The sequence below is a fragment of the Cygnus atratus genome, chromosome 2 (genome assembly GCF_013377495.2).
Source record: "Cygnus atratus isolate AKBS03 ecotype Queensland, Australia chromosome 2, CAtr_DNAZoo_HiC_assembly, whole genome shotgun sequence".
Lineage (NCBI taxonomy): Eukaryota > Metazoa > Chordata > Aves > Anseriformes > Anatidae > Cygnus > Cygnus atratus.
The window spans coordinates 9,689,182-9,705,981 of NC_066363.1; the positions used below are offsets into that span (position 1 = coordinate 9,689,182).

At 42.6% G+C, this 16,800-nt stretch overlaps 1 protein-coding gene across 1 annotated transcript in view; it reads right to left on the reverse strand.

The window, feature by feature from the left end:
- Window positions 1-5,109: 5,109 nt before the first annotated feature.
- PTPRN2 (protein tyrosine phosphatase receptor type N2) overlaps window positions 5,110-16,800 on the reverse strand; it is a 485,563-nt gene continuing 473,872 nt past the window's right edge. The window contains exons 21-22 of the mRNA XM_050709300.1: window positions 11,752-11,825; window positions 5,110-6,767 (exon numbers count right to left, since the gene is read on the reverse strand). Of these exons, the coding sequence (XP_050565257.1) occupies window positions 6,696-6,767; window positions 11,752-11,825 (146 nt within the window). The 3' untranslated portion in view covers window positions 5,110-6,695. The remainder of the gene's footprint in view (window positions 6,768-11,751; window positions 11,826-16,800) is intronic.

Genomic DNA, 16,800 nt, shown 5'->3' on the forward strand with positions numbered 1-16,800 from the left:
TTCTTTCCCCTCCCTGTTGGACAAGGAGGATCTCTGTAATTTAATCATTTTTTTTCCCGTTTCATCTTCCGGCCTGAACATGGGGATCTGTCTGGAGCAGTGTGACCCCCCCACCTCCATCAGTGTTGGACGCTGCACTGGAAGAGGCCACGCACCACAGCCAGAGGTGGCTGCAACCTCTTTTTCTTCTCACAGCAGATGAAGCATGGACCTCTATGGGGTCGGCAGGACACCTGAGCCCCTCTTTGTCAGCTCCACCTGAACACCTTGGGGATTCAGAATCCAGCCATGGAGGGAGGAGCCCACCCACCCCCAAATAAAAGCAAAGCACCAGCTACTAATGCTGCATTCACGATACTGTACTCCACAGACAATATGACTTTATTCACAAATATGATTTTTACAGAGGTAGAACAAAATACTTTGTATAATCTTTTTCCTTTTTTACTCTTTTTTAACTATGTACAGAAAGAATATAATAGAATGACAAGAAGGAAAAGGTTGTAAACGAAACAATATTATGCCATCAAATACAGTACAAACAGCATGCAAGGACAGCTTCAAATGAAATCTTGCTGGTGTAAATTTATTTCTAATGTGGTAAATGAAGAGTAGTAAAGAGTCATGCTCTAATTGGATTGAGTATGCCACAGCTCTGCAATTTTGTTTTAATTATTTTTTTTTCTTTTACAATAAACCAACAGGATAGCTTTCTTTTCACTGTGGTGGGGAATGCTTTTGTAATGTCCAATGTAATCTTAACAGAAAAATATAATAATCAGACCTACAAAGTGTACTCTCATTTAAAAAGCAAAACCATAGAAACTGTACAGTTTTTAAAAAGCGAATTATCTCAACTGCTTCTTAAGAGAATTTTCTAAACAAAGAATAAAATATGCAGAATAAAAATTAGGAGAGCTATTGTTCTGTAACAAAGCTAATCAAATACTTGTTTTCTATTCCAATAAACATTTTTTTTAAATTAATGACTATTCTGGAAACTATGGAGTGGGCTGGGTTTTATTAATGTTCCACTTGACTAATAAAGCATGAACTCCTTACAGGTACTATAACTGTCATTCCCCTGGGGATGGATGGAGATTGGTTCTGCATGCGTGCTAGAGACAGTAACAAGGTTTAGGCATTGGTGTAGATTTTAAAAAATATTTTAAAATGTTTTAAACCTTTAGTAGCATCTATAAAAATAATCTTGCATGTTTTGCTACTGAATTAATATGGATATGGGATTTTCTGGGATTTTCAATTCATTCTTGGCCCTCAGGATTGCCCATGACTTCCACTGGATGTTACCCAGGCTGCACCAGGTCCCCCCACAGATGATGGTCAAGGGCAATGGTTAGAATTCATGCCTGAAACAAGTGAAGTTGACAGCAAAACCCACGCTGCTTTCCCCCTGGCAAGTGCCAAACCCCAAAGATCTGGGCTTTGGGGAACTGCGCTGTCCCTTCCCTCTGTCCCTCCAAATCCTGGTCGTGTTGTGGGAAGGGTGAAGACTGGAGAGGACAGATGTGCTCTTAGTTTCTCCTACAAACTGCCAACAACTGGTGACAGCCACCTCCCCATCCAACATGTTGACACCTTCTCGGACTACATAAGCATGCATTTATGGTCTGGTCACTGCCACCTTCCTTGGTGCCAACCAGCCATGCTCAATGCCATGCTTGGGGGAAAAGTTATTTTCCCTCTGCTTTGAATAGTGAAGAAGGAAACTGAGCACTGGGGTTAAATCATCCTCCTGCAGCTCCCCCCTTAAATGTCATTAAAAACTGCAACCGCATAAACAGCACCTGTAGATTCGTCTTCATCAAGAACACGAGGATGGTCAATATTAAACACATGCTGTTTATGGCTGCACGTCAGGCACCAGCCCAAGCCTCAATCACAATTCGTTTACTAAAGATCAAGCAGAATATTGAACAGGGAAGAAGTGTGGGTCTCATTTGACCCTGGGCTCTTGTATCATCTTGGCTTCCAAGAAGAAGCTCTTCTGCTCAACTCCACCTGTGAGGGAACATGGGGCAGACACAGACACACAGACACAGACACAGATTTCTAGGTTGGAAGAGACCTCAAGATCATCGAGTCCAACCTCCGACCTAACACTAAGTACTCCACTAAACCATATCACTAAGCTGTACATCTAAACGTCTTTTAAAGACCTCCAGGGATGGCGACTCCACCACCTCCCTGGGCAGCCCGTTCCAATGCTTAATAACCCTTTCGGTAAAGAAGTACTTCCTAACATCCAACCTAAAACTCCCCTGTCGCAACTTTCGCCCATTCCCCCTCGTCCTGTCACCAGGCACGTGGGAGAACAGACCAACCCCCACCTCACTACAGCTTCCTTTAAGGTAACTGTAGAGAGCGATAAGGTCGCCCCTGAGCCTCCTCTTTTCCAGGCTGAACAAGCCCAGCTCCCTCAGCCGCTCCTCGTAAGACTTGTTCTCCAGACCCCTCACCAGCTTGGTCGCCCTTCTCTGGACTCGCTCGAGCACGTCCATGTCCTTCCTGTAGCGAGGGGCCCAAAACTGAACACAGTACTCGAGGTGTGGCCTCACCAGAGCCGAGTACAGGGGGACAATCACCTCCCTAGACCTGCTGGCCACACTGCTTCTTATACAGGCCAGGATGCTGTTGGCCTTCTTGGCCACCTGAGCACACTGCTGGCTCATATTCAGCCGACTATCAACCAATACTCCCAGGTCCTTCTCGGCCAGGCAGCTTTCCAGCCACTCATCTCCCAGCCTGTAGCTCTGCTTGGGGTTGTTGCGCCCCAGGTGCAGGACCCGGCACTTGGCCTTGTTGAACTTCATACAGTTGACCTCAGCCCATCGCTCCAGCCTATCCAGATCCTCCTGCAGAGCCTTCCTGCCCTCGAGCAGATCGACACACGCACTTAGCTTGGTGTCATCTGCAAACTTACTGAGGGTGCACTGGACGCCCTCATCCAGATCATCGATAAAGATATTAAAGAGGACCGGCCCCAGTACCGAGCCCTGGGGGACACCACTTGTGACCAGCCTCCAACCAGATTTGACTCCATTCACCACAACTCTCTGGGCCCGGCTATCCAGCCAGTTTCTAACCCAGCGAAGCGTACGCCAGTCCAAGCCCCGAGCAGCCAGTTTCTTGAGGAGAATGTTGTGGGGAACGGTGTCAAAAGCCTTACTGAGGTCAAGGTAAACCACATCCACAGCCCTTCCCTCATCCACCAAGCGCGTCACTTTGTCATAGAAGGAGATCAGGTTCGTCAAGCAGGACCTGCCTTTCATAAACCCATGCTGACTGGGCCTGATCGCCTGCTCGCCCTGCAAGTGCCGCGTGATGACCCTCAAGATAATCTGCTCCATGAGCTTTCCTGGCACTGAGGTCAAACTGACAGGCCTATAGTTACCCGGGTCTGCCCTCCGGCCCTTCTTATAGATGGGCGTCACATTGGCTAGCCGCCAGTCAACTGGGACCTCCCCCGATAGCCAGGACTGCCGATAAATGATGGAAAGCGGCTCGGCCAGCTCCTCCGCCAGTTCTTTCAGTACCCTCGGGTGCATCCCATCCGGCCCCATCGACTTGCGCACATCCAAGCTCCTTAGCAGGTCGCCAACCATTTCCTCATGAATAGCAAAGGCCACATCCTGCTCCCCATCCCCTTCCGCCAGCTCAGGGCACTGGGTATCCAGAGAACAACTGGTATTGCCGCTAGGCTGGTCCTGCCGCTAGGCTGGTACTGCCGCTGGGCAGGTCCCACCTCCAGTGTAATTGGCCTGGGGCAGCCTGAACAACATCCTTTGCCCATTTGCAGTGAGAAGGGTAAAGAATACTTGCCCCGCATGAGAAATCTACCTCTGGGGTTTCATCAGGTTTGTACTTCCATGGCTTTGGCATCTCCCAGAAAATGGATTGTCAAAGCCCTCTGGATCACCCTGGTGCGACGGAAACTACATTTCACTTGTAGGCTCTGCAGCAAAGGCTCACCCCCAGAAGCAGGGCATTTATTGAGAGGTATCAACAATATCCTACCTGCACAGATGAAATAATCTGCGAGGTAATTTACATTCAACAGAATAAGCCTGGCACCTTTTTTTTTGTGGAAGAACTGTGCAAAACATGGCTGAAATAACAGGATTGTCAATGACATTCAGTGGGAGATATCCCAGCCCTCTAAGTAACACTGCATCCTTCTGTTGTGTAAACCAGGCTACCAGTATGAATAAAACAATACATCCCTGCCCCATTAGCCTTGGGGAAGATTAATGCCCTCTAATTTACGCTAGATAAACTCCAAAGCATGAAGACCAATATTTTAGTCCCACACTCAGCTGCTTGTGAATTAATAGGGATCACCCTGAAATTGCTATTATGAAATGCAAATATTTGCAAAAGAACAATTAAAAAATATTCCTGAAGTGCAAACGAACGGCTTGTCAGCCATGTTTGTGGTATGCACAGGGATGGTCAGAAGGCGAACACTAATGAATCCCAGGGCAGAAATTTGTGCTAAAAACCCATTATCCCATTGGCAGTAGGTAATGGTACAGCATCTTGCACTGGGAAATAATTTTATCTGACAATGGGAGGGCTTGGCTTAGGATGCCCTAATTTTGAGTCCTTGGACTGTTTGTATGGATATAACTACCTGTATTTTCAGAAAGATGCAGTACATGGCTCACAGTAAATCTACTTCAAACACTTGCTGATACTGCTCAAACTGATCTCATCTGCCCTGATCTGCAATTTTGTGTTAGCTAAAGTAATAAAAGAATCCTGTTAAACCTAAATTATCAAATGAAAAAGGCAATTTTCTCATTCATACTCCATTAGTTTTTTTAGTTATTGCTAGGAAAGCTCTAAAATGCTTAGGCCATAAAATAAACATGTGGCTTAATGTACAGTATGTGTACTTAAGAGGATGATGGCATCTGCAGTAACTGCTCTGTACTGCCGTAGTAATGGGATGCACAAATTAAGCAACAGCACATACCAAGAAAAGCATACAGAAAAGTATGGAGAAAAGTAACAAGTTTTCTGCTTGTTTTTTTAAATAACTCTTTAATTGCTAAAAAGAAGAAATCACCAATATTCACACCTACAACACAAAATTGCAACATGGTTGATTCCGATAGATGCCTGTTACCTCTGTGCCATCAAAACTCTCCAATATTGCATTTTTAACATTTCACTGATTAGAAGTTTATAAAGGCTTCCCCCTTCCCAAATTAAATTCAATTCTGTATTTTCCAGTGCTGAGGTAAATCAGTCAGCCTAATATAGTTTCAAACATACTACACTGTTAAGAAAAAAAAGAAATTCTTAAATCACAGAAATGTAGGATAACGTATGAAAAAGTGTCCAGGTGTTCACTTTTGAAAATGAAATTCAGAGCCTATATCACCTAAGAACATTTGATAATGTTACTCTCAGGCCCTACATTCAAACAAATCAGAGTACTTGCCATCAGTAGTTTCAATCCCTTTAGCAGAGTGCCACTACTAAAACTGTGAATTCATATAAGCAGAATTGCATAACCAAGCCATTTACAGACATATTTTAGCATTACTTCACAACAGTAGGCATTAGGATTTTGAGAACACAAGAATCTCTGAAATTCAACCTGTGTGCTTCTTTACCCCTTAATAGTTAAAATAGGCATCATTCAGAACAAGGAAAGAGCAGAAAGGTGCAACAAATGCCTGGCTCAGACAAACTTGATGAGAATCATACAATGCAGACCTGCGATTCTTCCTTCAGCCAGGCTTTTACAGAAATATACTTCCCTGGCTGAAAAGGATGGCACAGCACAGCTTTACAGAGGGAAATGTAAAAATATAAAGAGGAGAGTCCCATTTGCTTCCTCAGTAATCCCATAAAGTCAAGAATCTGTGTCCATACCAGCTCTGGGCATGTACCTGGTGGCTGGAGGTGCGTCTATGCTCGCCTGCTCCGCTCTGTAGGTACCTGTCCAGAGCTGCCATGCTCACTGTCCCCCAGGTTCCCATTAACGTGACCAGCTTGTTCTCCCCAGTTGCAACAACTGTGAAGGCCTATTTACTTATAAGTCAGATTTTCCTCCATTCACAGCACAAAGCTGAAAAGTAAACAACAGTTAAGAAAATGTTTGCTTGCCAAAGCCCAGCATGAGAAGGTGCAAGCTCCCTTTGCCAGTGCCTGGACCTGTGTTTACTCACACCCTCAGCACTGCTTCGTGCCCTCGCTTGGCATTGTGTAGGAACAATCACCATCCCTTTCAGGCCCCCCACTCTTGTTCAGCCTTTGAGGAGTTCCAAAATATAACAAAACACTGTTTTCTGAGACTATATTGACTGCACTAATTACCCACAATACTGTATATTTGCTATTAAGAACATGAATGTGTGCTTTCAAAGAGTGACATTCAGGGCTTCCAGGATGTGAAAGGAATTAGATGGTCTATTCTGTCACTTAATCCGAGGCTTCAATGTACTTTTTAAAATTTATTTTAAAACCCAAAAAAACAGAATACACATTCTAACTGTTGAACTTTTACCAGCTAAAGGAGTTTGTAAGGACCCTATCACTATGTGGTTACAACAGAAGATACACAGTTAAGGTCAGGTCGTGGTGTCCAAGAACATTCACAGGGACCGAGGATGAGGAAACAAGGAACGGATCCTGCGGGAACCTCCGGGAGAACGAGCCGCTCACTGTGGAAGTGCCTTGAGTATTGCATTCACTTCTTCTGCAACTGCTGTCAAAGCAAACTCAAACTGCTCCTGTGGAGAGAGCAAACGCACACACTGAATAATAAAACAAAAAAATTTCAGACAGGCTGGTGCACTGTTCTGCAGCCAAGCATCCTCAAGACATTGCTGAAAATATGAATATGCAGGATGAACTGTACACTGAAACGGAAAGGAGTAGAATGTTTGGGGATTATTGACGCTATGTAACACGTTTGACAGCATCTTGAAACCAGAGTCATTTTAATGGAGAAAAATGTTGGTAGCACAAACTAAGCTACTGGGACACAATGATGTATTGCGATTGCTTGGTCAGAAGCATTAGGGAGTAGTTGATTACCAGCCATTTCCTTCTGACACAAAGATGGAAACTTGTTAACGTAGTTGAGATATGAAACAGGTGAGATGCTGCAAAGGAGAGCCTTTGGCTTCTCTCAGGACTGTTTCTAGCAGAAATCAGCTAAATAACTATTTCCTCACATTATATCTACCATATAAAACAATATCTGCTTTTTCCTTTACCTGTTATTTTTCTCCTTCCTTTTTTAACTACTCTTCTGCACCCACAAATTACCTAGCAATGTTTAGTCCACTTTATTCCTGCTTAGGGAAGACTTGGGAACATTTCTGCTACTAATTCACTGTAAGCATAAAACCAAAATTACTAACAGATTTCTGTGCCGGGTTAGCAGAGGTGAGAAGGACACAGGCAGGGATGGCCACAACATCTAAGTGTGTCCCTAACGTGCTCCTGAACTCTCTAGTCCTACAGAAGGACAAAGGAGCTTTACTTCCTCAAGGTTAACAGGTGTGGTATTTTCTAAGCAAGTAATCCTTCTCAGAAATTTAGCTTACTGAAATATCTGACATGATGATTTTCTGGTTGTTTCTTATCAGAGGGAAAAAGAAATGTGCACAGATTACTTGGAGCATAAGCAAATCCAGGATACCACTCATGGACTGTGCAAAAGTATTGTGATTTTCTAGAAGTACTGCAGCAGCTTAAACCAACTGGGGCTAGGAGCTTTCGAAGAACCAACTCTGAGAATTGAGGTCTGAGATGCACCCTGCAAAGATCACTGCTGGGATGGTGTCTGTGCCTCCAACTAGGAAATGGATGGTCCAGCAGGTGCCTCCAGCAGGAGCTGCCAGGGCTGTGCGGGAAGGATGCAAGTATGGACACGGCAGTGGCACATGGCTGCAGGACGCAGCCAGCCCCAGAGGTGATTACTAGATTAATAGCATTCACTTGCAACAGTGGAAATCTGCAGCAAGGATGAGAGAACAAACTACAAGTAAACAACTCATAGTTCATAAATGGCTGCCTTCTAATTCCTGCATTTCATCATCACTCTTCTCCGCCCTGCCTTACCCCACTGCAGAATAATCTCCCGTGTGGAGATGCCTCAGAGAGAAGCGATGTTAAGCACAGTTCCAGAGAGGAAAAAGAAGTTTAAAACTCAGAATAATTTCTCAAAGAAACCAACGTTCACGGATTTTGCTCTCTGCCTGGTGCTGTCAAAGTGGCATCCTTGCGCATTTGCTGGACTGCATCCAGCAGTTTTTAATCAGCCATCAATTCACCCTAAAGAGTAGGACTCACCCTCATTAGGCACAGAAAATGGTGTATACGCTTGCCTGTGCCTGCCTCAAGGTCTCTGCAATTAGAGGAGACGCTGGAAATGCTGGTGGCCACCCAGGAGCAGCAGTTATATTTTGAGCAAGAGTGCACCGAATGCGTGAGAGTAGCTGGAGGGCAGAGGAGGCAGAGGAGGCATTCATCTGGACATGCCATGCCGGAACCAAACTGGTGCCATGGTAGTGAGGCTACCTAACATGCTCTTCATCTGAGTATTTTACTGTGAGGAAAAGCTTGTAATATAGGGACTACAATCCTTTAGTAATAGTCCCATTGCTGAAAATAACTTAAGTCTTTCACTCAGGAAATCTGCCCTTAAGCCCTGTTGGTCCAACGCATGTCCACCTCATCGTGAAGAGCTGCCAGCCTGGAGACCTGGGGTGCCTCTGCCTCTCACTGATGGGTACCCCACAGGGCACCACTGCACCATCCACGGAGAAGCTGCTATCTCACATGAGGACTTGGACTGATTAACAGAAACTTCCAACCTCAGCCATTGATTTTGGAGACAAGCTCAGTGGAGACCACCACCTTCCATTAGGCGTGACCCTAAATCAGTGAGGCTGATCAAGCATCTTTACAGCCAGAGCTCAAAACTGACTGTGAAACACTGCCATAAAGGGGACAGCAAAGAAGATGCACGAGACATGTGTGGACTTGGTCTTCCTGGGATGGTGCAGCTGAGCACTTCCCCGTCCTTCCTTCTGCATAATACACACAGGCGAAGCGCAGATTGTGCAGCTTCCATTGACGTGTGCCCCCACCCTCCAAAGAAAAGCCTTCACACCCCTCCCACACCATTGCAGGAGAACAACCACAGATAGACAGAAGTAATTTCAACAATTTTAAAGAGGCTCAGTTTGATATTTTGTACAGCTCATTCACATGCACTATTTACATATACAAGGTTGACTTAGATATCTAGGCTATCAGAAACAGATAGAAATATCTAGATATTTCTAGGCTTTGCTTAGAAGACAGAGCTGGGCAGGCACATTGTGTTGTCAGTCCAGCTATAACGCAGAGGCAACATGAATATATTTAGAAATAATATATTTAAATAAAAAGAAAAAAAGCTACATTTCATTAAGACTTCAAATAAAAATTCCCTGGAAAACATACTAGGTGCATGCTGCATATATGCCAAAATAACGAACCTCAGCTAAACATTACAGATTGCACATGGAAAGATACAGGAGAGAGAAAAAGAAAACGAAGAATATTTTTCTCATCACAGAGAATACACTTCCTCCTTCATTATTTTTTCCTCTCACATGTGGCATATCAATTCTATTTTACGATTCCCCTGCAAAAAAATAACAAAACCACAAACCTTCTATTATGCTTCTCAGAAATGCAGAATGTCGTTATGATAATTTCATTACCATTTATTATATACAGTGCTTTTGAATTAAAGATCCCTACCAGAAGACAAAATGTTGCAAACAAATCTTTCACATGCTTATTGAAAATGTGGAGCGCTGCCTGCTGGAAACACAATAACATTGCTAAAGGAAGTTGGTGTTTATTTTGCCTAGGGATATTCTGTAATTGGCATTTCTAACCTGACTTTTAATCCATTGTTTTAAATTACTCCAGGAGTCTAATATTCCTCATTTGTATTCAGCTGGGAAAGCACAGGGGTTTGTTTAAATCCGTCAGAAAAATTCTCTGGGGATAGTGCCTTGCTAGCATGTAACCAGATATTTATAATTTGCAAGACATTAGCTTGAATAAGTGATTTGGGTGGTTTTGAGAAAATGACAATGATGGAAGAAGGAGCAAGAGGAGAGATAAGCAACATCCTGAGAAAATTTTTCATCCTGGGTGAAAACACTGGATAGATTTGCCTTTCTGGAGCTCTTCCAGATAAATGTTTGGAGGGGAGAAACATGTCTTTAGAGAGCTTTTCATGGGACTCGGGTAACTATTTCTGAGCTAAGAGAAGTTGTTCACATAACCTCATTCTTTGGTTCCAGAGCTATGTTTTTTCTTTTGTTGAAGGCAACAAGCTGTAATTTCTCTGAACTGAGAGACAGATCAGAATCAGAGCTCTGTATTTCTGCAGAGCTGCCATATAAATTGGATGCATTTACAGAGTAGCTCAGGACTTGCATCTTCCCTCAGAATAAATATATGTGACATTGGATGCTGTATGCTATATCCATTTTTTTTTCTCAGTCTGAATAATCAAAGCAGAAGAAAGATTTGTGCAATTTTGTGTCTTGCTTGCTGATAAAGCTTAGCTAGCTTTGGCTGGCTCATCTTAATTTTTCATGCACTTACCTAACTGGTAAATAATAATTAATCCTCCCTTCCCCACCTCTCCCCTGTTCTCCAGCATCACTTCTAATATTATTGGGAAGATAAAATGATTAAGAAGAGATTCAGAAAAAGATATGAACCAATGATTCCTGCAAAACAGATTTATTTCGCCTTTGTCCCTCAGCAATTGCAACTCCCTAAATGCTGCAGATGTTCCGATCAGTTCCTGCCCGACCAAGACAGAGTGCTGTCACATCGCTCTGGATACTTAATTTGGGGTTATAACTTTCATTCAGTATTTTACAGTGTCATATTCAGATTTATTTGGCCTCCATGTCATGAATAGGTTACTTTATTGTCATATTTGAAGCTCTTAACTTGCAGCAAATACCCCCAAATATTCCACACATCACTGAAAATCACAATAGAAAGTTTCATTCCTGATGTAAGGAACTACCACCACAGTATCAGCTATCTTTAAAAGTTACAAATTACATAAAACTTCGAGACTATTACAACTGACAGTCATTATGGAGTAAGATATTCAACTCACCACGGGGTACAAATGCAGTCACCATGCTACATCCATAAAGGACATTGCCTTAGGCATGGCATAAGCTTTTCCTTCAGTGATACTAAAAATGACTTTATTTCCCTAAAAACTGTATTTTCTTTAATCCAAAACTTTCTTTTCAGAAAAAAAAACATCAGCAGTTACACTTGCTTTAACGAGTTGAAGCCTTTTAAAAATATTACATGCACAGTTAGGCAGAGATACTCTAAGAAAACAATCCATATTCAGGATTTAAGCAAGAACATTTTTTCACGTACACATTTTCTTTAGTAGACTATAGAGTGCTGTCTTGATTGCCCTTCATATATGGTAATCAAGATAGATGTTGGAGATGTTACAAGAAAGAGCAGTAAACACCAAAGAAAGTAGCCTAGATAAATCTTCAGCATAAATAAACCTCAGTTGGTAGGAAGCCAAACAGAGTAATCAGCAAGCGACCTGTGTTAAATTAGGTCATACCCTCTCTCTTCTGTCATGAAAACAACTACTGTGAAAGACCTTTAATGTATTTAAAATCCCGGTGGATTTATTGACAGTACCTTTGTCTGGACCATGCCTGGTCTCTGGTCCCTCAAGTGCTCCAGGGTAGCAGCAATATCAATCTCTTTAGCACCTGCAACAAACCACAAATTGGGCTGAGTTCAGAGCACAAGATAATCCATGCTGCATCTGTCAATCTCTTGCTATCAGGTTCCCTTTGGGCTAACAGTCCGACTGAAAATTATTACATCCATCTCTCAACAGACTTGGCAGGCAGCTGCAATTTTTGTGTTCATATAGAAAAATAAGACGTCGGGGCAGTTTTTATTAACATTAATTCAAGAAAAGCCAGTGAAAAACAAATTCTTAAGAACGCCCCTGTACCTAGAGCAGAATATATTTAGCAGAACCTCAGGGTCCACTGGGGCCATGCCACCGAGTGCCCCTTTGCTACTTCTAAGAGTAGGCCCGACCCACACAAATATTCATGCTGTTAAAACAAGGTTTAGGTGAACTTTTGCCACCTGCAGCTGAGATCCAAGAGCCTGCCAATGGCTTTCTAGCCCAGGACCTGGCAGCCTCTTGCGGCATGAGTGCTGTTTGAGATGGCAAACCCACAGCATTTTCTTTAGGTTTTACTTTAAGTGTCTGGACAGTGGTGAACAGCAAGGCCAGGATGCAGGAAACAGGCAGGCAGAGCCTAACTGCTGTGGGGACTGGCTCCCTCCCTCGGTGCAAACGGAGGAACTTTCTTCTAAAACATCATCTGTGGAGAGCAAAGTGAGTCCTCGTCTTCCTTATCATAACCCAGAGAAACAAAGGGGACAGTGCGATGCTGTTTTACTCCTCAATTTCCTCTTTACTTTGAGATGCTTGCCCCTCATTTTCCTTGAGTGCCTAACGAGATACATGTTATTGGAGGGGGCTGAGAGGAAATCAGAATTTGGGTTCCTCCTGTCAGTCCCTGTATGAACTGCAAGAGTAGAAGCAGGGCGGCAAACCCTCACTGCTGAGAAGTTCAGCTGGAGTTTGGCTCTCTTGCATCTGTCCCCTTCTGCACCTTTCAAGGACATTTCGCATTGCCAAAGCATTGGGCAGGTGGGCAGAGGGTCTGCCTGACCACGGTGTGACTGCCCCATATCCACTCCCCAACCCATACTGCCCCCGTTGTTTGCACATTCTTCCAGAGAAGCTCTAGAAGGATCATCGATTGCAAGGGCCTCCTTGAAAATATGTTCTTCAGCTGTATCAGAAATTGAATGAATTAATTCAGTAAATATAACAGTGACAACTTAGAAAAAGTACCTGACATAGATATTTTTGCTAACTACCACAGTTTGAGGCATCAGACATTACCCACGCCCCATTCCCCCCATACATTGTATAGGAATTTATGGGAAAGTGTGCTGGACAAAGTAGAAAACTTTTTTTTTTTTTTAAAGTAAAAACAAAACAAAACATAAAACCACATCCTTACAATGGACCAGAACAATACATACCAACATATGCTTTGAAGTCTGAAAACAGTGACAGTAGCAATAATTATACCTTAAGTGTGTTGTAGGTTTTACAGTTGCAATTCATCTAGAAATGATAAGTGCAGGTACAACCTTTGTAAACCCTAGCACTGGTGTAACACAGTAGCTCATTTCAGTGTTCGGTCTCACACACACACAGATTAGGTAGGAATTTCCTGTTCCACCACTGCCTTGCATGGGAGCAGAGCTATGTGAGTACCGCACGTGGTTTACAGCCTTACTTGTGGCCTCGTTAAATTCCCAGGAATTAAAATCATCTTGGCTCAACATAAAAGGAATTCTCTTTCTCAGAAATTAAGATATGAGACACTGACATCCATGGACAAGGTTAATCGTGGTCCTGTATGAGCCTCCATGGTGTGCTGCAAGGATGAACCTGGAGAAGATCGTCCCAATGGAGCTGGCATGCTGAGTGTCACCTGGGCTTCCCTGTGGCTGCAGACATGTATGTTCCCCCTCCAGTGAGGGATGCTCTTTATTTGAAACTACTCTAGCCTGAGGACAACACATTAACACATTAGGAACGGGGAAAAGGTTCATGACAAGACCTAATAACACTCTTTATTGGCCAGACAGGCTCCTGAGCCTACCTTTGAAAGCGTTAATTCCTCCATCTCTGTGATGTAGATTGCAGTCATTTACTAGTGAACTGATGCTTACTTTTTTATCATCATTAACAGAATGACACGCCTAATAGTATGAGCAATGCCTGATCATAAAACCCTGACTTAGCAAAACACCAAAGCAATATGCTTTTGCACTGGAACATGAGAATAGTCCTGGTGCTCACTGGGAAGTTTGCTTTGAAGTGTTTTGCCAGTACAAGCCTGAATCAACATTTTTTACTGATCATTGTCCCCAAACCCATGGGTTTGCACCCTCAAGTCCTTCTGATGTCCCCAGCCACAGGTAATAGAAAAAACAAAAATGAGCAAAGCAAGGTTTTGCCCAAAGAGGCAAGGCAAAGCAAAGGCCAAGGTCAGTTTGCTACCCTTTTTTTTTTTTACATTTCTGCATGCCTCTGATACGCTGGTGATGGGAACTACCTGAGTCCCTAGAGAAGCTGATCACGAAAACCTAGTGCTGCAAAGATGGGCAGCTGTTTTGGAAGAAAAATGTCTTGGAACAAGAAACTTCACAGGAAAAAGGATGAAATCAACAGCATAGGATGAAGCCAGCCTGACTTGCTTTCCTTCCACACGAGCAAACCTCTCTTCCTCCCCTGCATCCATCACTATATGTTCTCCATCTATTCCCTTATTGAGCCTAAAACAAATGAGTTTAAATATATATATTCGAAGTCCACTATTAAACCTCATTTTGTGATGACGGTTTTTTTTTTTTTCCTATTCAAACTTACACTAGATTGCTGCTATATTATGTAAATTCAGCTCCCTTCCACTGATGTGTGCAGTAGTCTGTAGAAAGTTCTCTGGTGACAAGAGGCAGACAAAGAAGATATTTTCAAGGCATAAAGGGAGGCCTGAGCCCAACCTGCATTCACAGGTGATGGGAGCTCAGTGTTTGACTGCAGTCGGAGCTTTCAACCCTCTTTTGAATTGTTTTGTTGAAATATGCAACAAATTCAACATCTTTGTCATGCTGAGGCTTTCTTTTTAATTTGGGAGTATATGAGCACAGTATAACAACGTTTTCATTCTATAGCATATATATTATATAATATAGTATAATACTTCATGCTTTTAAGCCATTTCAGGTGACAGAATGCAGCATGTATTACACGACACTTGGAGAGAGGGAAACTGCATCTAAGGACATTAGGGTCAAATCATGCTCTTACAGAGATGGCCCCAAAATATTCACATGCTACAAAGGTATTTTAAACATTTCTTATCTGGAAACCCTACACACAAACTAAACTTGATTTAATGTTTTAGAGTAAGAGCTGGAAGAATTTGTCCCAGTGATTCCAAGGGTATCCCACTATTGGAAATGTTTTGCTCAGGCTACTGAACTGTGAAGTCTAGTAACAGACTTTCATTAATAGACATTAATTTATTATCATCCAGCAAATAATCTAGAGGAAGGGTTAAAAATACTAGGCTGGCCCGCACTGAAGGTAATTGTAAAAGAGAACACAAAATGTGACAAAACCAGAAGATTTTTTATCTTTTCACCCCTCCAATATGTATCTGTCTGTTTAACGATGTTACTGGTTTCAGAAAATAACAGAGGGATAAAAGAGGGAGCATTTAAAGAAAAATAGCTGCCTTTTCACCTCTGACTGTATTTTATGCTATAGGAATAAATTTGAGTTCTGTTTGTGATAGGTTCCTTTTTCACATGGAATTTCATTTCTTGCTTCAAATGAATGGAAGGATGTAACTTAGAGCGAGGCTGAACTAACATTGTACTGGTAGTAATGTAAAAAATCATCCATGAAATCCTTTTTTTTTTAAACAAAACAAAACAAAAAGCCACAAACACACAGAACATGCATTTGCAATAATTCACTGTGAGCAAGATACTCGTAGCCTTCCCCCCACCCTCAGCAGCCCAGTGAGCTAGCTGAGCAAATACCTCCGAAAGCACTTCCATACCAGTGCAAGGCGGATTTTAACTTCAGCAATTAACTATCATCTTTCTAAGGGCTTTAAGCATTCACAGTGAGTGCACAACGATCTGCATCAGGACCACATGGATACACGGAGAGAAAGCAAGAGAAGATGCAAGCTGAATTATATTTTGCCCCCAAGGAGAGCAGCGGTTTCTGAAGTTTAGGGTCATATCCTTTTCAACCCGTTCTCTCCCCGCAGGCTCCAATGCAGGAAGCACACTGGCACTTAACAGCTGGTGCTCCCGATTAGCAGACCTCAAGGGGTTAAAGTGTTTGCCCTTAGACAGTTGCACGAGTGGAGTATCCAGCATGTCGCGAAAGCATGGGTAAAAGTTGAATTCCCTGTTCCTCATGCAATAAATAACAAGCTAGCCAAATACTGCTGCAATAAACTCCATGAGGTGATCAGCAGCAGCTCACAATATTTAAAATTATTATGAATTACCTAATGTTAGCTTTATTGCTATTATAATGAAATCTTTCCTTTCATCTCCTCCCCCTAAACATGGCAGGGGACCAATTTTGAAAGGCACAAGACACATGAGAAGCACTCGGTGGAGGATAATCCCTTCCACTTTGCAGCAGCACTGAGGCCACCGTGATGGTACGGGAATATGACAAAGTTTGTAGAGAGGTGCAATGTGTTTTAATATAGCAGGTGGGAAGAAATGATGATGGTGTATCATTAAAAAGTGTTATTAGGTTCAACAAACTACAGAGATCATGTACCTGAAAGCACAATGATTTTTTTTTTCCAGTTAAAATAACATTCAGCGTTTGTTAAATGTAAGTTTGAAAATTTTGGCTTAATTGAAGCAAGCTTTGAGATTTTAAGTAATAAGCTTGAACATACTTGCACTGAAAGCAAAGTCAAAAATCCTATTTTATTCATTACTGATGAAAAGTGCAGCACAGATTCTGTGAAACTGATAGAATTTTATATTAAAGCACTATATTAAAAGGAATATTTTAGATTCTAGATGCTCTGAATT